We start from the raw sequence: 26,384 nt of genomic DNA, 5'->3' as shown, positions 1-26,384 counted from the left end.
TATAGTATCTACTAATGGTTCTGTTGCCATCATCTTAAAGTTGTACAGAAATAATATACAATTTAGATTTGCTGCATATTAGTTGATTACCACAGACCGATGTTTACCTTTGAGGATAAAAGAGCTAGAGAAAGCGGTGTGTGGGAAACTAGGGGATTATTTTGATAAATGGAGTTTAAATAAAATTTAAACTTTTTAATTAAACTGATGTTTATTAACTATATCATTAGTATTATTTTTATATTATTACACATGTTTGTAATAAGGTTATTACTGCCTAAGGGCAGTGTTAGGCAAGAGCTTATCATTGGCCATATCTTCCTCATCTCTGTCATTTTGTAAAGATACCTTGTTTTGAAATTCAAAGGATTGATGATTAAGTATCTTTTTCTTCATTATCTATTTGAACAAATAAGGTGATAATTTATTTGTAAAAACCAATCAATGATTAAGCATCTTTTTCTTCATTATATATTTGGAGCAAATGAGGTGATAATTATTTATAAAAATCAATGACCAAATATAAAGAAAACTAACATTTTTTTGAGTCCTACATGCTAGATGCTTTACAAATATCTAGTTTTAACAACAACTAAAGAGAGAAAACTAAAGCCACATTTAATAAGCATAGGAGTGGTTTTTGTTGCTTTTATAAATGCTGTAGTAGATTACCTGCTGTGATGGTAATATTTTCACATCAAGAGGCAGATCATGATTTTTTTCTTTTATTATTATTATTTGAAAACGAGGCACAGAAAAGAATCAGAGAGTTGAGGTCTTTGTTTTAAAAAAAAAATTGTTCTAGTATGTGACAAGAAAATACTTTGCAAAATTAATGAAACACGTTGGTCTACAGTGCAGTTCCCAAAGATAAGGACAGACAATGCTTTAAACTACGCCAAGGAATTGATAAGAAGATTGTCATCTATGTGCAACAAACAACTAATAAAGAACTTGCCATTGAAAGGTAAGCATTTCCAGTTTAGCTAAAATATAAATTTTGGCTTTTATTAATCTAATGGAGTGGTCATATACTGGATTCAAAATGTATTTTCAGGATATTTTGTCCCCTAGGAAATTCTTTTTCTTATTAAAGTGAATGCTTCATTACTTTGAAATAGTTTCCATATATCTTCAGCTAATATGTTAACTTCAACTATGTAGTAATAAAAGGCAATCAAAATTTGCTTTTTTCAATTAAAGAAGTAAGGATTATAATTTTGGCAATACTGTTTTATTGGTAATTCTAATGTGTCCATTTTTCCATCAATAAGATTTTATTTTTTTAAGTGACCCAGTTTAACCATTTTTTGGTGTTATTTTTCCAAATTTATGTCAGTTCTTTTTTTGCAGGTGTTTTGGTCTTCTTCTTAGCCCAGGAAAAGATGTACGAAATAGTGACATGCACTTGTTAGATTTGGTAAGGATTTATTTTTACTGTAAGGTTATATACTATTTTCTCAGTGAAGGTAGTTTCACCTTATCTCATCTGAATCTAATATTAAAAAATGTTTATAAAGGTGTTCTTGTAAGCTATATGACAATATAAAAAGAAGGGAATTTTCTTATTATTTACAAGTCTGACCTTAGATAAGTATCTCAGCCTTGATTTCTTGACTATGTAGTGGTGATAATAATTTTATCTATAGAGTAAGGTTGATGTGAGAATCAAAAGAGAAAATCTGTCAGAGAATCCTTTGCAAACTGTCAAATGCTTTACAAATAGGAGCTATTAGTATTACTACTATTTTGTGAAAATTTTTATTTTCAAAACTAAAAATTAAGTGGTGATTATTCACATGGGAGAAGAATTCAACATAGGATTTAGGTAGTGAATTTCTCTAACGTTTGTACAATTTGATTTGATTTATAAGCATTTACTTTACATATAACTTTTCAGGAACAGTTGTATTAATGGCACATCTTTAATCTTAACTAATTATTCACATACAGTCCTACCTTTTAAAAATAAATCCGATCCTCTTTCCTATTCTGATATTTTTGCAACTTTTATTTTTTAAAGGCAGCAAAATTGGAGTTGGCTATGTTCACTATCTTTAGCATTAAGGTTTATTTTTATTCTTTTCTTTAGGAATCTATGGGCAAAAGTTCAGATGGAAAGTCCTATGTTATTACTGGGAGCTGGAATCCAAAATCCCCACATTTTCAAGTTGTAAATGAAGAAACTCCTAAAGGTGATGCAGATTGCTGACATCATGAACAGAAATTTTAGTCTCAAGAAGATACCGAAACCTTAGGACCACTTGCTTGACCAATATCCAGTCATTTACCTAATGCTTGGTGAATCCAAAGAATTTGAATAGTTCTTGAGTTTATTTAAATTAAACAAAGTATCATTTTTGCCCTCTTATTTTTCCCTCCTTCCTTTCTCTTCATTTTCCCCTTCCCCTGTTACTTTTCTTTCTATTTATGTACTTAATTTATTTACAGACCTCTAAGTTGTGTTTAATTTTTGTAGAGATTAGTGTACATATTTTTAAAAATTCAAAGGATATATACATAAAGGGAAAAGTGAGTTGTTGACTTCACAGTCCCAGTGCCCCTCCCTGAAAGGAATCACTGTTACACTTTCCTGTGTACCTTTTCTGATGTTCTATGCATCAACAAGTGTTTTTGAGATACTTCATATTCTTCCTGAACAATATTTAATGGCTGCCTAATATTCTCTGCTGAAAATGTAACGAGTACCTCTTATTGAGCATTTTTTTTCCCCTTCAGTTTTTCTTGTTATTAACAGCACTATAGATAAATGGTTAAAGGATATAGAGAGACATTTCCAAAGTATAAGATACCATTGTTAACCGAGTTGGAGAGTTGAGAATCCCCAGTGTTGCTGAGGGTGGCATAAAGAAGCCACATGCCACTTTTGTAAAACAACCTAATAGTACATTTCTAAAACTTTAAAGTGTGTGCTACTGTCACTCACTCCTGCCACTTTTTGGGAGTCTGCTCAAGAAAAGAATTGTCAATACAATACAGAAAAATAAGTTTTAAACAGTTATTTGTCTGATAATTTTAGATGTTTATTTAATTGGTGAGTTGCCTTAGATATCTTGAAAGTTGTAATAAAAGTAATTGTTTTTACATTAATCTTATGAGCAAATATATTTCCATCTTTTTGATTTGCTTCTCCCCTCTCCTCTCTCTTTCTCTCTCTCTCTCTCTCTTTCTCTCTAGATAAAGTGCTGTTTATGACCACAGCTGTTGATTTGGTAATAACAGAAGTACAGGAGCCTGTTCGATTTCTCCTAGAGACAAAAGTCCGTGTTTGCTCACCTAATGAAAGACTATTCTGGCCCTTCAGCAAACGTAGTACTACTGAAAATTTCTTTTTGAAACTAAAGCAGGTACTAACTTTTCTATAAATACAGAGGGGGGAATAAGAAAGGAGAAATCTCTTCTAAGGCTGATGTATCATTAAGCTATCAAATAGATCTTTAAACAGTCATGTGTATTTTAAATATAAGAGGAAAAATTGTCTTTTTTATATTTACCCACTTATTTACCATTCTTATTGCTCTTCTTTTCTACCTAAAGATCTAAATTTCCATTTGGTCTCATTTACCTTCAGCCTGATAAACTACTTTTAGCATTTCTTTTAGTGGAGATCTGCTAAAGACATATTTTCTAAGACTTCTTTACCTGAAAATGTCTTTATTTCACTTTCATCCTTGTAGGATATTTTCACTAGATTCAGGATTCTGGGTTGATTTCCCCCCCCCCCCCCCCTTTTAGCACTTTAAAGATGTCATTCCACATTCTTCTGGCTTCCATTGTTTTTGACTAGAAGTCAGTATTCATTTATATTGTTATTCCTCTGTATGGATTATGTCCTTTTTCTCTGGCTGTTTTTCTTTATCTTTGATTTTCAAACATTTAACTGTGATGTGCCTAGGTGTGGTTTTCTTTCTGTTTATCCTGTTTGGGATTTGCTGGGCTTCTTGAATTTTTAAATTCATGCATATTTTTTTAAACCAAATTTGGGGAAAATATGGCCCATTATTTTTTCAGCTTTTTCTCCTGTCCTGTCTTTTCTCTTCTTATGGGATTCCCGTTACAAATATTTTAGATCTTTTGGTATTATCTCACACATCTCTGCGGGTCTGTTTTTTTTCCAATTTCTTTTCTGTTTTCTTTAGATGGAATATTTTGATTAATATGTCATTTTAGTTCTTTTTTTATAGTTTCTGTTTTCTATTGATATTTCCTGTTTGTTCTTTTATTTTGAGCAAGATTTCTTTTACATCCTGGGGTATGATTACAATATATGTACTTTAGAAATTCTTGACTGCTAATTCTCATGTATGATGAGTCACATTTTCCTGTTTTTGTTTTGTTTTGTTTTTTTGGTCTGCCTTGTAATTTTGGATTATGTGTTAAACATTTTACGTGATATATTGTAGAGACCTTGCATCCTGGTATGTTCTTCTAAAGGGTATCAATTTTTTTTTTTTCTTTTAATCTGACGGTTAACTTGATCAAAGTCAAAGTTCGTGCTCTGTCTTTCCTGTGGTGGGCAGCAACTAAAATCTGTTATGTTCTTTTAACTTTTCTTGGCCCTCAACTGCCCCACCACCTACTGCCCTCGTTTTTGCTTTTCTTTGTAGCAGAAGTCCTTGAAAGAAATCAAAGTCATCAGGACCTAAATTGCAAATGCTTGGTTGATTTTATTACATGTAATCTTGATTTTCCATTATATAAAATTATATATAGTATTGTATATGGATTTATTTGAACACGCTTTTCCATAGCCGTGGAAATTTTGATTCCAGTATATCCAAGTTAGCCCTATTGGGTATATTTAGAAAAAGGAAACAAGCAGAGCAGGGATAGAGATTTCTTTCCAATGTTGTCTTAAGAGACAGAAAGTAAAAATGAGTCACAGCACTATTTTCCCAGCTCTTCAGTGTGGTGGGAGCAGAAGATTAGCATAGGGTCATCATCTAAAACTTGGATTTGGAGTCGGTACATGGATCTTAACACTGACAAGCTTTATGACTTTGAGCAAGTTCCTTCTACTGTCTGAGTCTCAGTTTACTCAGTTGTAATCTGGCAGCAATAACAGACTCTCCCTCACAGTGTTATTGTGACATTAAATGAAAAACTATACAACACATATGGAATAGTTCCCAGTACATGGTTAAGTTCTCTATATATTTTAGCTATTATTATTGAGAGGGACTGTGGAACCTCTGTGGGACACAGAAAATACTAAAAAACACTTAGTCATGAAATCAGAGCAGCATTGGTTATTTAGCTGGAGGATCAGCCCACAGGGAAGAATGCTTTAGAAATTTAACCAATTTATGAGCATCACTGAAAGTTTAAGGAGTGAAAGGGAATGATGCGCTCATTTAAGTCATTTCCTCTCCTTAAACTTTCTAGAGGAAGAGATAAGTAGAAATTAATTGTATAATATTTTTTAGTGCAAATTTTAATGTAAAAAAGTTTTCTCTTTAACTTGAGTTCTATCTTTTTAATTTTATTTTAGAATTTTATTTTAGTGAACATAAATAAAATTCCACTGATCTTGCGTTTCCCTTGGATTCAAAGACTGCATGGGTTTACAGGAATATTACTTTTGTGGTTGAGTCTAGATTAATATATCTTTTCATGGAAATAAATTTGTTTAGTTTTAATTTCATGCAACATTTAAAAATATTATGTAGTATGTTATTCAGTTTTTTTATTTAATTGTAGTTAGGCTAAAAAATGGCTCAATGGGGTAAGCTAGCCAAAAATATACCTGAGACGTAGCCTGACAGACGAGAGTCTTCTGTTAAGGTTACAAACTAAATATAAACTGAGTTCTCAGTATTTTCTTTGCCCAAAACAGAAGTAATGGATATGTGGAATCTGAGAGGAAGGGAGGAAATTCCTGATGATAATCTTTAATTTTTCTCTTTATTTGGGTAAGACTTGCTTGGGGATGGGGTGGGCGGGGCATGGCAGGGCAGATAGGGAGTGGGAAAAGAGAGGTAGAGTGTGAAGAATTTGAGTAAGATTTTACTATCTAGAGTACTTACAACACTGTTAATCTTATCCGTTATAACTTAATAAACTAAATTTATTCCCTCCTTTATGTTCATGGCATTAAAGAATAATAATAGCTACCACTAACTGAGGTCTTACTGCGACAATCACTGAACTAGCTATTTTCACTTCTTCGGTTTTATGTAATTTTCACAGTGATCCAGTGACGATAAATAGTATTCTTGTTTGATAGATGAGGAAACTGAGTTCTAAAGATATAAAACAGTAGATTTTATGAGATGTTGTGTGAACAAGATACATATATAAGCCTTCTAAGAGTCTCAGCCTGGAATCTTTCTATGGAAACACGCTACTTTTGTCTTTTTTTCCTGTAAGAACATCTTTAGGGTTTACTTAGATTAAGCATAATTTAAAATAGTAGCCCTTTTCAGTTCTCATTAGACCATAAAGGAAATAGTGCTACAGAGCAAAATTTTAAAATATACAGGTGTTTCTGGTTTTTGTTTGTTGGTTTTTGTTTTTTGCCATTGTATGGGAAAACAATTATGGAAATGTTCTTTAAAATACATGTTTCAAACTTGGTTCTTTTTCCTTTCAGTAAAACTATCTGATGACTCAGTAATTCCCTTTTTAGCTCGGAAGCCTTCCCTTCCATGGGATTGTTCTATTAAGTTGGCATCATATTAGAGAAGAAACTTAAAATTAGTAGCGAAGAAAGATTATTTTCTTGGATTTAAATATTCAGGTTCCATTTATTGAAAGAGGAAGAAAGTGGTCTAAAGACTAGATTTTTCAGCAGTGACATAAGGTAAACAAAAGGCCAACTAAGCATTCTTAGCAATATAAAATCATCGAATTTTTATTGCTAAAGAGACTGTAGGGGACTTAAAATCTTTTTGTAAAATGATTATTTTATAAATCAAGATGCTGATGTCTGAAAGACTAAGTGATATGGACAGGGTCATACAGAGAAGTGGTTAGAATAACCATAACTATAACCCGGACTTTTTATTCCCATTTGCTTTGTGCATGTGTATGTTTGTGTGTGTGTCTGTGTACATGCACACTAAACTGCTGTACCTTTCAAGATAAAAATATCAATATGCTTTATATACCAGAGCTGTTACAATGCTAAATCAGGATGTGCATAATATCAGGTTGTTCCACTTTTTCTGATAAGAAGTGTGATCACTTGGTTAAGGTGATCTCTCCTTTGTAAAAGTAGGGTTTTCTCTTTGCATTTAGCGAGTGATCTTTGGGGTGATACTTTGGCAATATACTATTTCTTAACAACTTTTTAACTAATGATTTTAGCATTCATTGATCCTTGCTTGAATCAGTTGAGTTCACATATTTTCAATAGTAATTTAACATTACAGGGGCTTCTTTTTTTTGTATTTATGTATTTTTTTTTTACATTTAATACCTTAATTATACTAACAGTAATTAATTTGCTTTATTTTCATCAAAAAATTCAAAATATCAGTGTTGCAATTAATAATAAAACTGAAATATAAGATTTTATGGAACTTCTTTTTGTCCTTTGAATATGTTCCAGTAAGATTACAAATTTGGTACTGTTCAAAAGTTACTTGGAATTATTCTTTTTCATTTTGGTTCTTTTACCATTTGACATATAGTCGGGTTCATTTGTTTCCATTTATTTTCAATTTAGGGGCTTCAGTATTTTTTTTTTCCTTCGTTTATTTTATTTTGTGTAAAATATTTATATGGTATAAAAGTCAAAATTATGGAAAAACATATGCTCAGAAATTTTGCTTCCATCTGTATCTCTCCTTAAACTCATCCCTATAGGTAATAATTGTTATTGGTTTCTGGTTTATCTTCTTAATTTTCTTTTTGTGAAGATAATAAAATACTCCTGTATACTTTTAATCCCCCTTTAAAATAAAAATTGGCATACTGTATATACTGTTCTGTATCTTGCTTTTTTAACTTAATATATCCCAGACTCTACATCAATATGTAGAGATTTTCTCATTCTTTTTTTTGGCAGCTGGCTGGTACAGAGATTGTTCAAACCCTGGACAGTGGTGTTACCAGCACTATGCTCTAACCAACTCAACTAACCTGTCAGCCCCCTCATTCTTTTTTTTTTTTTTTTTTTTTAAAGATGACCGGTAAGGGGATCTCAACCCTTGGCTTGGTGTTGTCAGCACCACGCTCAGCCAGTGAGCAAACCGGCCATCCCTATATAGGATCCGAACCCGTGGCCTTGGTGTTATCAGCACTGCACTCTCCCGAGTGAGCCATGGGCCGGCCTCCCTTCATTCTTTTTTAATGGCTACATAGTATTATGTTGTTTGGATAAATCATGATCTTTTCAACCAGTCCTCTATTGATACACTTGGATTTTTTTTTCAGTCATTTGCTATTCCAAATAATGTTGCAGTATGGAACCTTGTGCGTGTGCTGTTTTGATTTTATGAAAGTTCATCTTAAAATAGATTTCTCTTAGTGGAATCACACATAAGGTGAATGCATATGTAATTTTGTTATATTTTCCAAATTCCCCTCCATAGAGGTTGTAACCATAGAGATTAGCAGGGTATGAGAGTACCTGTTTGTTCAAGGCTTGTCAAGAGTATGTTGTCAATCTTAAGGATCTGATAGGTGGAGCAGTGGTATCTAATGGTAGTTTTAATTCAACTTCTAATGAAGGTTAAGCTTTTTTTTATGTTTAAGGATTACTTTCTGTGAATTTCCTATTCATATCTTTTGCTCATTATTCTCTTTGATTTTGGTCTTTTTCCTCTTAATTTTTAGAAGCTTTTTATATTTGAGAAATTAATTAACCCTTTGCGATTAGGGTTGCAAATACTTCTCCCATTTTGTCACTTGTCTTTTGACTTGAATTATGGTGATTCAATTTGGGTTTGACATGCAGTTCTTATGTACTTGAATTTATCAATTTTTTCCTTTGAAGCTTCTGGATTTGGGATTAGGGTTGGAAAGGCTTTCCTCACTGCAAAGTTGTGAAGCAATTTACACATTTTTTTCTATTATATGATTTCATTTCACTACTTTTAATCTATCGTTCATTAATATTTTAATTCCCGTATACTCTGGCATATAGTGTAAACATATGGATCCGATTTAATCTCTTTCAAAATAGCCATCCACTTGTTCCAACACCATTTATTTAAATTCTGACGTCCCCCGTGCCAGTGATTTCAGATGCTACCTTTATTATATGTGAAATTTTTGTGTATTTGGACCTTTTTTTGGTCTTTATATTATGTTCCATTTGACTTACATCAGTACCACAGTTTTAATTATATAGACTTTATGATGTTTTATAATATTTGGGTAGTTCCTCCTCAAGTACTCATTTTCGTGGGTTTTCCTGTGTATTCTTACTTTATATATATATATATAAACTTTAGATTCAACTTGTCTAGCTCTGGGAAAAAATTACTGGTATTTTTATAGGGGAGGATTGAAATCTTAATGATGTTGAGTCATCTAATCCAGTAACGTGGGATGTTTTTCCATTTTTTTCTAGTCTACTTCTTTGTCTTACCAAAGTGCTTTTTATTATAATTATATTTATAATTTATATATGTGTTTTATATATTATAACATGTATTTTAAAACTTAAGTTATATATGATACATAAAAGTTGTATATGATACATAAAACTTATATCTATTATAATGTATTTATAAATTAAAAAGCTTTTTACTATAGAAAATTCAAATATACATAGAAATTAAAAAATAGTATAATGAATCCCCCCATGTACTATTTATCTAGCTTCAACAATTAACAATATTTTTTTCATAGCTGGAGTTCCTGACTTACAAGCAGGGTCCAGTTCTTGACTCTATATTTATCTGACTTCAAAAGGCAATATTGCTCTGGTTACTATGACTAACAGAAGAATTTCTAGGTGAACTTCATTGGTTATCACGTTTATATAGTCTCAAGATTTTTTTTAATGATAAAGAGCTAGCTATTGCTGGTCTTTGAACTGTTTCAAGTAGCAGTTAGCAGATGTTTCAAAAAGTCCTTTTTAACAAAACAAAAAATTGAAATTCTGTTTTACTTCAAAGTATAATTTTTAAAAGTTAAAATCATAATTACTACAAATTTAGGATGAATATGTGCCAAAGATTTTAATTCAGTTCATTAATTAATGAGGTAACCAGAAAGATGGTAAAACTGGTTTCATGTATTTAATGAACTTGGGTTTATATGGTTCTTCCTTTAAAAAAGGGGGGGGAGGATATTAGAATAAGATGGCTAGGATAGAAACAAAACTGGATAATGTCCTATAGGTAACCTTTGGGTTATCTTTTCTATTGGACAAAAATCATTTGCATATCTCCTGGGTACAAATCTTTAGGTTAATATGTAACTTCACAGAGTCTGAGTCCTTAATTTATAGTAAGTAGTAAGTCAAAAATAGCATATTGTTTTAGAAAAGTAAGTAATCCTTGGGTGGGCATGTTAAACCAAAGTCAGCAAGCTACAGTCTGTGGGTCAAATCTTGTCTGACCCACAAAAAAAAAAAATCTTGTTTTTGTAAATAAAGTTTTATTGAAGTACAGCCATACTCACTTATTTACTTATTGCCTTTGGCTGCTTTTGCACAATAATGGCAGAACTGAGTAGTTGTGACAGATGGCTAGCCCATATAGCCTAAAATATTTACTATTTGGCCCTTTACAGAAAAGTTTACCAACTCCTGTATTAAACAGTGCTTCAGGATGATATTGAAAGGACATGTTGCCACTGTTTTGGCCTTACTTCCAGGATTGGGGTAATTTTTTTTAAGAACCCAAATGAACATTGCGATCATAAAATCTGCTCTGTCTGATACTTCTGTAGCTAATAAACCTCATGTTCCCGCCTCCTTTTCTGACTTTAGTGTTGTGTCTTTTTCTTTGGTATAGCCATCTTAATAGTTTTCTCTGTATCTTTTTCTACAGTTCTTCGTTTTCCTTCTGCTCTGTGTTTCACTCTACTTTTTTCTCCTCCTCCTCAAACTGGCTATAATATGCAATAATGTACATAAAATATTTATTGTACCGGTAAAGTTTTGTATTCCTGTTCTTAATTTTTAATTTAGGTCAGTTTAAACTGTTATGTGTTTGCCTCAGAATAAAACCAAAATATAAATCAGAGTTACCAAAATTTTTGTGGTATCGAATTTTTCTCTTCCATTCACCTCTTCCACCAGCCCACCCCCTCTCTGAGTTGTAGCTTTTAATTGATGAAAAAATTCCCTACACTATTTTAATTAAGCAAAAGAAGTGGGGAAAACAACACAGAAGGAAGACAAACTTTATGTTGTAGAATATTTTAAACCACTTTTTCATGTGTGGTTTTATATAGGAAACCTTGAAGGATACCCTAAAGTAATTTGAAAATATAGAACACTTAGTTTTTTAGTTTATACTGACTAAATATTGGTAGTTGGATATTTGATGACAAAGTTTGAATACAAATAAAATTGCAGAACTGGAGTTGTGCTCAGTAAATGCCCTATTTTCCTAAAGGTTTATAAATATAAACATATGCTTTTCAATTTAGAAAAGGTTACATTTAGTCGAGGTATTCAAAAAACGCCATTTATTCTTACATCCTGTGTGAAATCAGAAGTGGTGCTTAATTAAAAACATAATTATACGATTTAATAAATAATATTTTTTTCATCCTCAAGATAAAGCAAAAGGAGAGAAAGAATAATACTGACACCTTATATGAAGTTGTATGCTTGGAAAGTGAGTCAGAAAGAGAGAGGAGGAAAACCACAGCCAGTCCTTCAGTTCGCCTGCCACAGTCTGGATCTCAAAGTTCAATGATACCTTCTCCTCCAGAAGATGATGAAGAGGAAGGTAAATTACAGGGAGAGCTTAATTTATTTGGGGGGATGGAGGACTATGCAGACAATTAAAATTTTATTAGAGGATTGATAATGTTACACGGCATTTGGAATTCATTCAGTGATTATTTAGGAGGGTCTTCTATATATAAGAAGCTGAAAGATTTAAAAATGATTCATGTTGGACCTTCTTTAAGATACTTGTAATCAAAATAGAAAAACGAGGTTTATGATTTGTGCTTTTTAAAAAATCAATTTAATTCTAGCTTGGTGTTTTAGCTTTTTTTTTTTTTTTTTTTTTTTTTTGGTCAAATTTGACAATTTTTTTTTATCAAATGTGACAATTTTCCACCTAAATAAACGTTTCCACCTCAACTGATTCATTTTACAGGGACAATTTCACTTATCAGAATGTGGTTTCCACACATGACCCTTTCACCAAATATATGTATAAATATACACGTTTATATATGATTGTGTTTTCACAGTGATAAATATTAAGAACCAATCAGTTCTTTTTTTCTTTTTCTCTTTTTGTTTTCTTTTTTTTTTTTGAAAAGTGAGTTAGAGTCATTTTCTAATTTATAACTTAGTGCCAGGGCTTTATTTTTAATGAAAAAAGTTGATTATGATATAAGGTCATATGAGGAATGTATCTATGTGATGTTCACAGGAAGTGTTCCGGAAATTCATAGAGGAGAATCCGTTTTTCATTGTGGGGAATGTGGTGGAGCATCACGAAGAGTACTTTTTGAGCTGAAAGTGTAAGGATAATTCAGTAGGGATAAATGGGCTGATATGGGCATTTCTGACCAAGAAATTGCATTAACAAAGGCATGGAGGCGGCAGGAATAATTGATTTGGTTGAAAAGAATACGTATCCTTGATTATACTTACTTTTTTCAAGTTTAGAGTAAGCACTGACTCTGGATTCCCGTTGTTCCCTATAACTCATATTGTCCTTGTGATTAATCAACATAAGACCATTTATTAGTAATATTAATGGCTACTAATTACAAATGCTTAATATGTGGTAGGCAAGTGCTTTGTTTCTCTTATATAATTTTAACAGTAATCCTGAAAAATAGAATTTCTTATTATCCTCATTTTGCACATAAAGAAATGGGATCTCAGAAAAGTGAATTTGCCCAAGGTCACACACCTAGAAGTTGGCAGAGTCAGGATTTGAATCAAGGGCTATGAGTCCACAGTTTGAGCTGTACTATCATCATCTCTTAAATTTAGTTCACATGAAGCATTCTGAAGTGCAAAGAAAGTAATATAAACATGTATTGTTTTTGAAGTCAGAGATGCAGTTTAGAGTTCCCCTGCAGAGCCAGTTTAAGTCATGTGTTATATTTGGGAAAGGTGGAAATACTCACACTGTTTGTGACTGTCTGCTATATAACTGGCAGTCTTCAGACTTACAGATTCTCTTCTAGGTCAACACTGGTTAAGATGACAGAATGGGTAAAAGTCTGTATAACTCTTTTCCCTTAAACTCAGTGATAAAAACAAAAAAACCCCACAGGTTCTGAACCCTGTACTGGCCAGCTGCTGAAAAAAAACAAAACAAATTTTAAAAAATAATAAAAGAACCCAAAATTGAGGAAGACACTCTGTTACGAAACTAGAGATCCTCAAATCTCTGTGCCATAGATTTTGAGTAATTTGGTCTTAACTAAAGGATAACATCAGGACTGATACCTAGTTCTAATCTGTAGAAAGCATAGATTTTTTTTTTTTTTTTTTTTTTAATTTTTGAAGGGGTTCAGAAGCCTCTACTGACAGTTTTAAGTAAGGAGAGATAAGGACTGATGGCAGTGGGTAGTCCATGGGAAAATTAGGGGACATTAGAACATAAACTCTGTAAAGGAAGAGCGTGTGTCTGCTTTTGCCTTACCTTGTTTCCCTAGTGTGTATCGTATGTAGCAGTAGGTGCTCAGTAAATATTAGCGAGATGGGTAATCCCCCTAGGATCTGTTTCCATACTGAAGAGCTAATGACAGGAGAACTGGGACTGAACTGTGTAGCCATGACATCTTTTAATTCTCTCTAACCCAGTCTACAAACCACGGTAGCCTGTCCTTGTTGTAATCTATTTGCTCCCTGGAAAGAAATGACTACAGTTCTCTGGAGAGGCTTCTCACCCATAGGACATTTGGCAGGAAGGCAGCAGTTATAAAAGGGAGGTGTTCAGAAGCAACATTCTGAAACTGAGGATGCCTGCTCACTCCCTACCCCTACCTTAGGCAGATGGGGTTCTAAACACAGATTTCAAATTATCGCTATTAAATTTGTTGAAAGCATCCTAATCTTTTGAAGGAATTGTCATTCCTTGTAAATTTTAGTACATTTTTAATAGCCAACTTTCCCCCAAAAGTTGTATGTGATATATTGATATTTTAATGGATAGAAAATTACTGGAGGAATTAGAATGTAGGGCTAGTTTGTCAAGGAAGTGACATTGGGGAAATTTACCTCAGGGCCCTCATGAGCCTTTCTCTCTTCTTTACCTTATTCATCCATATACAGAAGATCTCTCACTGACATTCAGTCTTCTTCCCTCAGTGTCAAAACTGATGATAATGTCCAAGGCATTGTAATATAAAGAAGTTTATTAATAAGTATCATGGATTTCTGAGTCTTTAAAATCAGTGCTCTTAGATAATTACTGTTTCTAGAAGGATTGCAAATTCATGGTGCAATCATCAGAGGTATAAAGATCCAAACTTTGTTTAGGCAGATTAAGCCAAAAAATCAAAAACAAAATCTAGAAATAGCATTGGTTAGGACACATGGAAACAAGTACTGTTGTACCCAATTAGTGGAAATGTAAATTGGTAGAACAATTTTGGAAGGCAGTTCATCAGAAGATTTCAGAATTCTTAAACATATACATTTTTAACTCAGGAAGTCCACTTCTGGGCATATACCCAATGAAAGCAATGAGATATATTCATCCTCATGTTGTTTGTAGCAAAAAGGTAAAAATTCTGCAAGTGTTCAACAAACAAGGATTAAGTAGATATCTTAGTCCATATTTTTTCTCTGCTTTCATTATGCTTTCCAATTCCTTTCATGCCTTTATTAGTGTCACTTTTTTCACTACCTTCATATCTTATAATCTGTGAATTCTTACTTGAATTTATTTTTCTTAATTATTTGAATTAAGTTTAAAATGACTTATTTTGGTCCTTTTTAATATTTGTGTGCTTTCTATTATAAATTAGTGTATGCCATTATAGAAAATTTAGAAAGTCATAAAAACATAAAAGAGCAGGGGAAAATATCAGTCATAACTCCATTACTCAGAGGCAGTAATAGTTAATGTCTTTGTATAGCTCATTCCAGTCTGTTTTCTGTTTTTTATCATTGAATAAATAATAGTGAAGATTAAGCTCTTCATATTTTTATATTATGTGGTATTTTACCATATTATGTAAACATAAATGTCATCATTCACTTACATTGTATGCATGTATTCAACTATTTTATAATCTCCCATTGTTTGGGCACTTAAGTGGTTTGAAATTTTTTAACTGTTTTAAATAAGACATGTATATTTTCATGGATAAAACTGTTTGCTTTGAAAATGGAGAGAAAACATACCATATTTGGAGTACTATAATTTTAAAATTAAATGGCTCTTTTCTGCGACTGACATAATATAGACCTTTATAGAAAGCAAAAGATAAAGAGGTTACAATAGCATCCCCCCAGTACCATTTTTATTTTCTTTGTTTTTATACGTAAATACTAAACAAGAGAAATTGTGACTTTATGTTCTCAGTAAAGCCTTTCAAATTCCCATGTCGTTCTTCTGGCCAGCATAGCCACCTCTGTTATCCTTTTTTGTGTGTTTTGTTTATTAAAGATAATGATGAGCCTCTCTTGAGTGGATCTGGTGATGTATCCAAAGAATGTGCAGAAAAAATTCTTGAAACATGGGGAGAACTGCTGTCAAAATGGTAAGTTATGATAGAATAGTTCTCCTTTTCATCAGCAATTCTCATTTTATGGTAGAGGATCTTACCTAACTATAATATTCAATTTTGGAACCAATAATAGAAACCTAAGTATGAGGTTTTCATTCTAGAATCTCTCTATTTGTAGAGGTTTATAAAGGTAATAGTGGAGATGTGAGATCAATTTTTGGAATATCAGAAACCTGATAAATTCTCACTGCTGGAGAAAATATTTATCTAAGCATGGAATTCATGGACAGAATAAATAGGAAATAGTTCTTTATTTTGAAGTGGTTAGGAGCCACTGACTGGTTAAGATAATACACACTAAGATAATACACAATCATAAGGGAAGATTAGAGGATATTCACACCATCCATAGAGCACAGCAGAGACCCACAGTAGGATTTTCCCTTATCTTCGATGACTACCTAGAATGACAAAGTAGAGTGTCACAAGCATGGTATATATTACCTGCTCCATCAATTACTTTTCCTACTAAAATTTGTATAATATTCATGAATTTCTCATCAGCTCAAGAGATAGCTTGACAACAGGGTTAAGCTCTATCGTATAGCTGTCTAAAAAATATATACTACTTTCAGGTATTTTTTAACACAACCAAAGATACTCTGGTTAGTCAGGTTGGTGAGACATTTATTTAGTTTCCTTTTCCCCTGAGTAGGATGCTAGTATATGCTGAAAAAAGCTGAGTTTGAAAATGATCTGAGCACTTTTCTATTTCTGATGTGCTAGTCATCAGGGTTGTCATATAAGCTCCCTATGGGCCTGTTACTTTGGGATTTGGTTTTTCTGAGAAGTTTTAACTGTTAGAGTCTTTTACTCTATTTTTAGTAAAGCTATGTCTCAGCATTTAAAAAAAAAAATTATTTCATGCCCTTAAGGGATAGGACTACAAATGGGCATCATCTGATTCTAGCACTCTTATAATGCTTTACACTTCTGGCAAAACACTCTCCACATTGGGAAATGTCAAATGTGTACAGGGAGGGAGCAAACCAAAGCATGGTTTGTCTTTACACAAACAGTTTTAATAAATGAACTCTACAAAAGCCCCCAGGGGAATAGTTCTCATATTTTTGGTATTTCTTTATAATCAGGAGACAAAACTGCTGATGCTCCTATCTCAATTATATTTTCAGTTCAGTGAATTTGGAGTGTTTGGGCTGCTGCTGGCAGAAATTTCATCTGTATAAAAAAGGTTCTACTCTAAAACAGAAATGTAATTTAGTCTTGACATGGTTACATAATAGTATGTTTAAAATCATTTAGATGTAACATTTAGACTGTAGAATTAGATTTTATTAGATGAACTCACCAGCATTTTATACAATGACTTGTTATTTATTTTGTTATTTATTTGATTAACTTATGTGTTCCCACTCCCACAATTTTTTTTTTGCTTTGACTGATGGCTGATACAGGGAGTGAACCCTGGACCTTGGTGTTACCAGCACCACGCTCTAACCAACTGAGCTAACTGGCCAGCCCACATTTCCTCATATATATTAACTAAGTTTCCATCTTCAAGGTGTTTAAACTGTTTTTGCTTGTTTTAGTGTTATCTTCAGATATAAAACCATAGTCTCTCTCCTTCAATTCATTTCATCATTATTTTTTTTCCCATTGTGTGTTCTGTGGATAAGAAACATTGTATAATATTATGGAATTTTAGAACCTGGTAGACCTGGCTTCAAATCCTACCTCTCCTACTTCCAAGGTGTATGGTCTTGGGCAAGTCACTTAACTCTTCTGAGTCTGTTTCATCATTTAGGAAATAGAAGTCTGTAAAACTACCATTCAGGATTATTGCAAATTAAAAACAATGGATGTCATTGTTGTAGTTGTAATAACTGTAGTAAGAACTAATGAATTTGCCGTATGCTTGGCACTATGCTAACTTATGTGCTCTGTTTCAACTCTAACAGGCTTATGAACTAGTATTCATTTTTACAAATGAGGAAACTGCCTCCTAGGTTAAAGCCATTCTAGTTAGTAAGTGGCAGAGCCAGAATTTTTAACCCCATTAAGTCTGATCCCAAAGGTGGTTTATTTAACTCTACATTAGATTTTAGTGGCCATATAGTTTCATTGAGCTCTAATTCTCCAAATTCATTTTAATATGACTTTTAGTGGATAAGAGAAGTGTCAGTATAAAATAGTATGCTGAATTGGATAAATATAATATCATTGGTGATATAAAATTATTCTCAAAGTAATTTTACCAATAGAAATTAAGCTATAGTTAGCAAACTTTTTGTATATAGGGCCAAACAGTAAATATTAGCCTTTGTGGGCCAATGGTCTGTTGCAGCTACTCAGCTCTGCTGTTGTAGTGCAAAAGCAATCATAAATAATACCTAAACAAATAAGCCAAATAAGCATGGCTATGTTTCAATAAAAGTTAATTTACAGAAACAGGTGGTGGGCTGGATTTGGCCCACAGGCCATAGTGTACCAACCCTTGAATTAAGTAACAGAACTACTTTTGTTCTTTCTGCTCACAGCTCTCCAACTTTCATATAATTTTTCTATCTAAGCAATGACAAAACTTTATTGAATTTTCTATAACTATTGAATTTTCTATAGCTCTCACATTAGGGTTTCATTATCACAGAGTTAATCATTTTTATTTTTTTGTCTTTTTCGTGACCGGTACTCAGCCAGTGAGTGCACCGGCCCTTCCTATACAGGATCCGAACCCACGGTGGGAGCGTCGCCGCGCTCCCAGCGCCGCACTCTCCCGAGTGCGCCACGGGCTCGGACCCCGAGTTAATCATTTTTAAATGTACCTGGAACATTTTGAGAAAAGTCTCAGGCTTTGTCATAATTTGGTAGTGGTTGTTTTCTGTCAGTAACTTCTGCTTAAATCTTAGTCACAGGAGTTTTTCTGTGTCAGAGTCCTGCTTTGTAATTCAGTAATGGTGGCTGTCAAATCACAAATCAGTTGTTATATAACAGATAGAGCATTCATTGGTCTCCAGAGTTTGAGGACAACCTCAGTCATTTAATCAACCTCCCTGAACTTCTTTCTCCATCTGTAAAACTGGAGATAATACCATCTTCCTCAGGTGGTGGTTGTGAGGATCAAATAGGATATGCTGCATTCAGGGAGGGAGGTTTTGGTGATGGGGAGCAATAATCAGCCACAATGTATATCGACAAAATAAAATTTAAAAAAAAAAAAAAAAAAAAAGGATATGCTGCATGCAAAAGCACTTTGTAAACTTATACCAACATTTCAAGACAAGTTTTATTTTCCCCATTTTATAGATGAGCTAAATGAAACCCAAAGACTTTAATAACGTGTTTTACTGTTATAGTAGTACAGTGGAAACATTCTTAGCCGTGGCAGACATTCAGAAAAGTTACTGAAAGCAGGTATAAAAACTGCTAAAGACATACCTTAAATATTTTATTGTAAGCTAGAACATGTAAATAAACAATTTATTTGTCAATTTTGATGTCAGCCCAAGCCCTTGTCTTCAACTATGTACCCATTGATTCAAATTTTGCTGTCTTTCATACATAAGCCACAACCATAAAGCATCATGTGTCATTTCCAGTTCTGCTGTTTGTTTTTTGCTTTTTTAAAGTACGGTAATAATTTAAAGATGCTTAGGAATCAGTTTGCAGAATCCATGTAGCTTTTTATTCTTTCCTTCACCCAATCTCTTATAGTTATCTTAGCCACATCTAATTCAACAGCACTTTTTTTTCTTTATTAGTATGTTACCTTATAAAGTCTTTGTCAATTATTTAGCTTAGTTTTCATAAAAATAACACTGTCTAGAGAATCTTTTTTTTTTTTAATGAACTTATGGATCATGGCTTTATTTTAAGGCATCTCAACTTGAGTGTGAGACCAAAGCAGTTGTCGTCCTTAGTAAGAAACGGTGTCCCTGAAGCTCTTCGAGGAGAAGTATGGCAGCTGCTAGCAGGCTGTCACAACAATGACCACCTGGTAGAAAAATACCGAATTCTCATCACAAAGGTAAGGGAATGATAATTCAGCTTCAGCATTAGTCCTTTTAGAGATCTGTAATAAAAAGATCATTGTGGTTATTTGATTTCCAAGAATTGTTTATAATTTCTTTATCTGATGTAAGAATAGAACTGTTATACTTCTAGCCCAAAGATGTTTCTTCTGTTAGCACAAAGGAGAAGGCATAAGGTTTTCTCCCTTGACTGACTTCACTTCAGACGCAAGGGATGTCCTCTAGCCTTTTGTATATCTAAATCCTTTTTGACTGTAATTACAGTTTTAGTCAGATCAGTTGTGCTATATCCAGTGTGTAAAAACTTTATTTTGTTTATTTTAATCCTTCTTACATTTCACAGAAATGTACTTTTGGTAGGGAAGGCCTGCCTAGTTCTGGTGTCTGCAATTGGAGGAAAATAATTCTGTAGTCTTAAGCCATATTCCCTTTTAGCTTCTTCCTCTGAAATAAAAAATCCTCATTTTTACAGTATCTCCTTCTCAAGTTCATGTATTCCTCAAGGTTTTGCAAGTGAAGTGAGAAAAACTATTCCTTGTACAAGCATACAGGATTTAAAGTCATTTATGCAACGTTAGGCAATGTTTTGTGCCTCTGAGCCCATCTTACTGCTTTTAGTTTTCATCTTCTCAAATTCTTGAAGTGTTATCTTTAGGAAGCAGTTTCTCCGATGGTATGCAAATCCCAAACCTGGGTTACAAATGGATTGCTCAGAATCCTCAGCAATATGTGAAATATTTTCAATGTGACAAAAGGTGGAACCTTTAAAAAAATGTTAAAACCTTATAAGGTATGAATAATATCTCTGTAAAGCTATTATTTAAAAAATAAAAACTAAAAAACACCTTAACAGCATTTAAACATTAGACGGGAACTTTCCTCACCAAACAATGATTTTTATAGCCTCAGAATGTTAGTGTTGCTTCTCATCATCTTCTTTCTGGACAGATGTTTTTTGTTTCAAGAAGTAATATTCTCATTCCTTCCATTATGTTGGTATAATTGTTGAACCAGCATTTGAGTGCCTGTTGAGAGCACTACCACCACAGTGCTGAAGTTAGAAGGTCAAACACAAAAGCAATTAACTGTCACATGATACGATGTGTCTGAAAAAGCATAGTGGAAACAATCTGAAGAAGAAGTGATTACGTCAGCCTGGAAGAATAGGGGAGTCTTTATCAGGAATGTAACATTTGAGATAGGTTCCAGCCAAGAGCTCCCCAGGCAGGGAAGGATGGGAAGAGCCCTGTACTGGTATGAATGGAGGCGTTGAGGAATGAGGTTATGTGACATATAGCTAGCAAAGTATGCCTCGTTGATTATTTTCTTTTGTTGGCAAATCATAGTTTGGATTTGTAACACTTATCTCTCTCTTTCCTGTTTTGAAGTCCTTTGAAATGTTTGGCCAAAATTGACTTCTTTAGGTTTACTGCTTTAAACTAAATACTTTTGGTAACACTATTTATACAGATAATTTAAAGACATGAAGTGTCTATATGATAGATTAGGTTCTGTCTTTCTTGTTCCATGAAAATAGTGTCATCTGTTTCTAGAAAAGGAAACTGGTAGTTATATGATGTGTAAAAGACCATCTCCTAACAAAATCTAACATATTTGATTAATGATTTGTGTATACTGGAGACATGCACTGTATATTTCACATTAAACTTTTATTATCATGCATATGGCTAGAACCTTAAAAGGTTTTTTAATGGATGTTTATTAGTTTAAATTGCTGATAGATGATCAGAAAATACAAATTATTTAATGATCATAATATTGGTGAATGTTTATTTTTACAACTACAGTGATATCCAATGTAAGTTGGTATTGCTTTACTTTTCTGTCTTCCTGGAAATAATAGTTGTCATTGTATGGGAATGGTAATTGATATTTTTAAACTTACTCTGAAAATTCTTTGGGGGGTGGACTACTTTTTAAATTTATAAAATTTATTTTTATAACAAGCTGTAATTTACATAAGACATAATACGCACATTTAAAGTATACAGCTCTGTGACATTTTACATATAAATACAAAGCTGTGACCACTACCAAGAGCAAGCACATATCCATCACTCCTAATAGTTACTCTTGTCTCTTCCCAGTTATAAACACTGCTACTACATAACCGAAGTAATCACTATTCTGACTGTTCTCTCCTTAGATTGGTTTTGATTATTCTTTTTGGGGTTTTTTGTTTGTTCGTTTTTTTAGTTATTCCAAATAAACTGTATATATACATACATTTTTTGGAAACGTAATTGATTATACATATTTCTGGGTCCAGAGTTGACTATCAGTACTTGTGTACAATGTATGATGGTCAAGTCAGGATAGTTGGCATATCTGTCATTACAAAACACATTCATTCTTTGTGTTCACTAACCAAAGTTGTGCTATTATAATAGCTAGGCTATTATTTTGTTGCATAGATTTTTAAATACCTTTTCCTTTCTCCTTGCCTTTTGAAACATCCATGAGTCAGATGTTTGTGTGCTTAAGGTTGTCTGATAGCTCTCATAGATTTTCTTCAGTTTTGTAAGTTATTTTTTCTTTTTCTTTCTTTCTTTTTTTTTTTTCTGGTCCACCTGTGTTTTCTCAGAAAGACTGTCTTCGAGATTGGAAATTGTTTCTTCTGTTTGCTCTCTAGTTTATTGCTTAAGCTCTCAGTTGTATTTTTAATTTCCTTGAATGAATCCTTCGGTTCCGTGAGTTCTGCTATGTTCTTTTTAAAGATATTTATCTTTTTAGAAAGTTATTCCTTCATATCCTGAATTGTTTTGCTCATTTTGTTGTGTGGTCTATCTGAGTCTTCTTGTTTTTTATTGAGTTTCCTTAAGATTGTTGTTCAGAATTCCTTTTGAATCATGTCAAAAGTTTCCTGCTTTTTGGTGTTTGGTACTTGAGAGTTATTGTATTGCTTTTGTGGTGTCATATTTTCTTGTTTTTTTGTTTTGTTTTGTTTTTTTGCATTTCTAGTATCCCTACCCTGATGTCTGGTCATCAGGTGGCATAGTTGCTTCTTCTGTTACTCCAGAGTGGCTTTTGAGGAGAGACACTCCCTCCTTTAGAAGTGTTTTATATTGAGTGTTGGCCAAGAAAGACTTGCTGGTACTTGAGCTAGTGTCCTGTGCACTGGAGTGTGCCAAAGGTCCTCAGCTTGAATGGATGTCCCTGAGCAAGATTTCTCTTTTCTCTTTCTTGTGGACAGAGACTTCTTCTGTGTCCTTGCTTCTCTTTCTTTCCCCTTTCCTTCTGCCTGGTAAAACACGGGAACACCTAGATCTGGTTGAGGTAGAGCTGGTGAAACCTGGGCTGTGGATCAGTGGGGAGCAGGATCAACTGTTCTGTGGGGAGAAGTGTGGCTATGGTGGTAGTACTCTGGTATTGGAGGGTGGCAGTGGCAGTGTCTGTGTGGTCAGGCTCTCCTTTGTGGTTTGGGTGCTGCACTGCCAGTTTTGATTATTCTTAAACTTCACTTAGGTGCAGTTGTACAGTCATACAGAATGTATTTGTTTGTATCTGACTCCTTTTGCTCATCCATTTTAGGAGTGTATTAGTAGCTCTTTTTTTTTTTTTTTTTAATTGCTGAGAGTATTCTATTACAAATAAACCACACTGATTTTAAATCCTATGGCCTCTCTTACCTCCAGTTGCCTGTAATTCCTACAGCTGTTTGGATCTGGTGAATCAAGTAAATTGGAGTTGAGAATGAGGGGGAAAGAAGGCGCTTTCTGGTTTCCAATTTCTAGAATCCTCTTCTGTCTATTCTTTCTTTTGGCTACATTTTACCTTTTATGTTGGTAGGCCTTTTTTGTTCCTTTTTAATTTAGTTCTTATTAGAAGAAATTTACATCAAAACTGCTTCTTCAAGAATATCCTTTTGCTAATGAGGAAATAATGAAATAGCAGTATATTCTGTTGTTTCTCTTAACTTCCATCCAGTTGGCCTTGTCTCCTCTGAAACTTATCTGCATTATTTTCTGTACTGATTTTCAGCTTCACTGGTAAGAATCTTTTGTGATGAATTGCAAGCTTTAACCAGAACCTAAACTAGTAGCAAATCCCTGTAATCAATATTCACATTTCTAATTACCCAAGGGAAGCCCTGGATGCCCAGCCACATTTTGGTAACCTGGAAAAATAATTTAAATATCTAATTATAATTTTATTATTAAGCAGATTGTTTTGATTTTTAATTAAAATTTTCTCTCTGGTAGATATGGAAATCTTGCATGACACCACTACACCAGCGTTGCTGCTTCTCTCTAGTAGGTTTGGTAATAGGCAAGGATTGAATAATATTTAATCATAAGAACCTGCTTGTGGATACCCAGCAAAAAAAGAGTATCAATTTAGTCTAAAGACTGCTGGCCATGGAGTTCAGGAGCCTGAGTACTACCCTCAGCTCTGCCAGTAGCTTATGTGAACTCAAATGAGGTTCTGTACTTGTGACCATTCATTTTCTTTTCTCTGAAATGATACTGCTGAAGTAAGTGGTTAATTTTCCTTTAAGCTTTAGCATTCTGGAAAATCAGATAGCATGTTTGAGTTCTGCCTCCCAAAACAGGCCATAATTTCACTCTTTCACTACTGAGTATTCTTGCTATGTGGGTGTATAAGAAAATAGGTTGTGAGTGGACTTTAGTTCTATATTGTCTGTTTCCTTATAGCAATTGCTATAGTCGGTCCCTTTAAATTACTGTTTGTGAAAATAATTTTAAGCTCTTTAATCCCATCTCTGTGAAGTCATTTCCCCTCTAATGAAGTTTTGTAAGTCATATCTGTGTAGGGAGTTCTAAAGATTTCTTGAATTATAAGGCTGGAAACATGCTAGATTTGACCATATTAAAATTGCTAATAGTTGATAATTTTTTACTCAGAAGTAGGCAATTTCATATGCCTCAACCTAATAATTATAGGTGAATTAAATAGTTATCATACTGAGGCTTTACTTGAAAGATCTTCCAGCCTAAAAGCAAAATTGCCTTTTATTTTATTAGGCATTCATTGGTTATTCATCAAAAATAGCTTTTGAATGCCTGCTCTGTGCCAGCCCTGTGCTAGGCCTCATGGATATACCCATGAATAAAGTAAACCTATTCACTGTTTTGGGGGAATCTGCCATCCAATGGGGGACACAAGCAATTAACTATAAACAATTACAGTAAAGTTGCATGAGAGTTGTAGAAGAAAGAATACATATTGCTGTGCTGCAAATGACATGAAGGATTTCTCATCTTTGTATTCTGAAATATTTCTTGTTCACAATTATCCAGGGAGTGAATAGGTGCGGTGGGGTAGGGTGTGGTGTTAAAAGTCAGAGGAAATAGCACATAGCTCAAGAGTGAGATAAAGTGTGGCAATTTTACAGAGTGTGAACAGAGATAAGGCCAGAGAGGTAGATAGGGGCCAGACCTTTGAAAACTTCATAAAGCATATTAAAGATTTCACATAAAATTAAGTCATTGAAACATTTTAAGTAGGCAGGTTATATATTCAGGTTTATAAGACAGTATGCAAACTGGTTTAGACTGGCCATCTAAAAGCAGATTGTCTTCATTCTAATCCTAATTCTACTGTATTCTAACCATTGACATTGGGCAATTAAATATCCCTAGGCTTTGGTTTACTTATCTGTAAAATGAGATAATAGTACCTTATTTGTAGAGTTATTAGAAATAACTTAGGTAATGTATGAAAATACTTAGTATAATTCATAGTCTATACTAAATGTAAATAACTGCTTATTGTTATTATTTTTGCATTATTGTTATTAGTTTTAGAAAGATCATTCTGGTTACTTGGGATAATGGTCTAAGATTAATTGCATCAAAACCTGTTAATAATTCAGGCAAGAAATAATTGTAACTTGCATTGGGATACTGGCAGAGGGGATAGAGAAAGAGATATTATTTGAGAGAATTGCAGAGGTAGAATCCTTGGCAGTTGGTGATTGAGTGCATGTAGGAGGTGAAGGAGAGGGAAGAATAAAAGATGAGCCACAGTACCTCAAATTATTTTTGAAATGATGATGATATAAATAATCCCACATCAGCTGCACTAAAATAATATGTTAATTGATCGATGTTTAAAGCTCATTTTAACCAAATAATAAGTGATAGATAATGCTGTTAAGTGAACCTTATGAATTTGAAGAACTGAGACTGATTCTTCGTCATATAGTAGTTAAGCCTCTGAAAAGGTTGGGAGAAGAATAAATATAATTTGAACAGTGTTTTCCTTTTTTTACCTTTTTTTTCCCTTTTTGCCTTGTTGCCATTTAAGTTCTGTCATTTTGTTATTTTAATTTATTATTTCGTTATTTTAATTATATTAGGTTGAGCCGTATAGAAGTTGCCATTTTTTGCAGGCCAGAAAATATTTAGCCAGAAATGAAATGGTTAAATATTGGCAGGTTCATATGGTTCCATCCAATTATACTCTTGTTCTGTAAGAATTTTTAACTGGGATTGTGAGGGTCTGTTTAAGATAGATTTGAATACGAAAGACTATCTGAAGGAATGT

At 33.3% G+C, this 26,384-nt stretch overlaps 1 protein-coding gene across 4 annotated transcripts in view; it reads left to right on the top strand.

Annotated features, from left to right (window-relative positions):
* Positions 1–26,384, top strand: part of RABGAP1 (RAB GTPase activating protein 1) — a 141,754-nt gene that overhangs the window by 41,334 nt on the left and 74,036 nt on the right. For 3 of the 4 annotated variants that reach the window (XM_063081806.1, XM_063081808.1, XM_063081809.1), the window contains 7 exons: positions 857–967; positions 1,354–1,420; positions 2,093–2,195; positions 3,199–3,368; positions 11,705–11,879; positions 15,744–15,837; positions 19,699–19,849. In XM_063081806.1, the coding sequence (XP_062937876.1) occupies positions 857–967; positions 1,354–1,420; positions 2,093–2,195; positions 3,199–3,368; positions 11,705–11,879; positions 15,744–15,837; positions 19,699–19,849 (871 nt within the window). Of the gene's footprint in view, positions 1–856; positions 968–1,353; positions 1,421–2,092; positions 2,196–3,198; positions 3,369–11,704; positions 11,880–12,539; positions 12,631–15,743; positions 15,838–19,698; positions 19,850–26,384 lie in introns of all 4 variants that reach the window. The other variant, XM_063081807.1, reaches the window with a different exon arrangement.

Source organism: Cynocephalus volans, chromosome 17 (genome assembly GCF_027409185.1).
Source record: "Cynocephalus volans isolate mCynVol1 chromosome 17, mCynVol1.pri, whole genome shotgun sequence".
Classification (NCBI taxonomy): Eukaryota; Metazoa; Chordata; class Mammalia; order Dermoptera; family Cynocephalidae; genus Cynocephalus; species Cynocephalus volans.
This window is presented reverse-complemented; position numbering and strand designations above follow the sequence as displayed.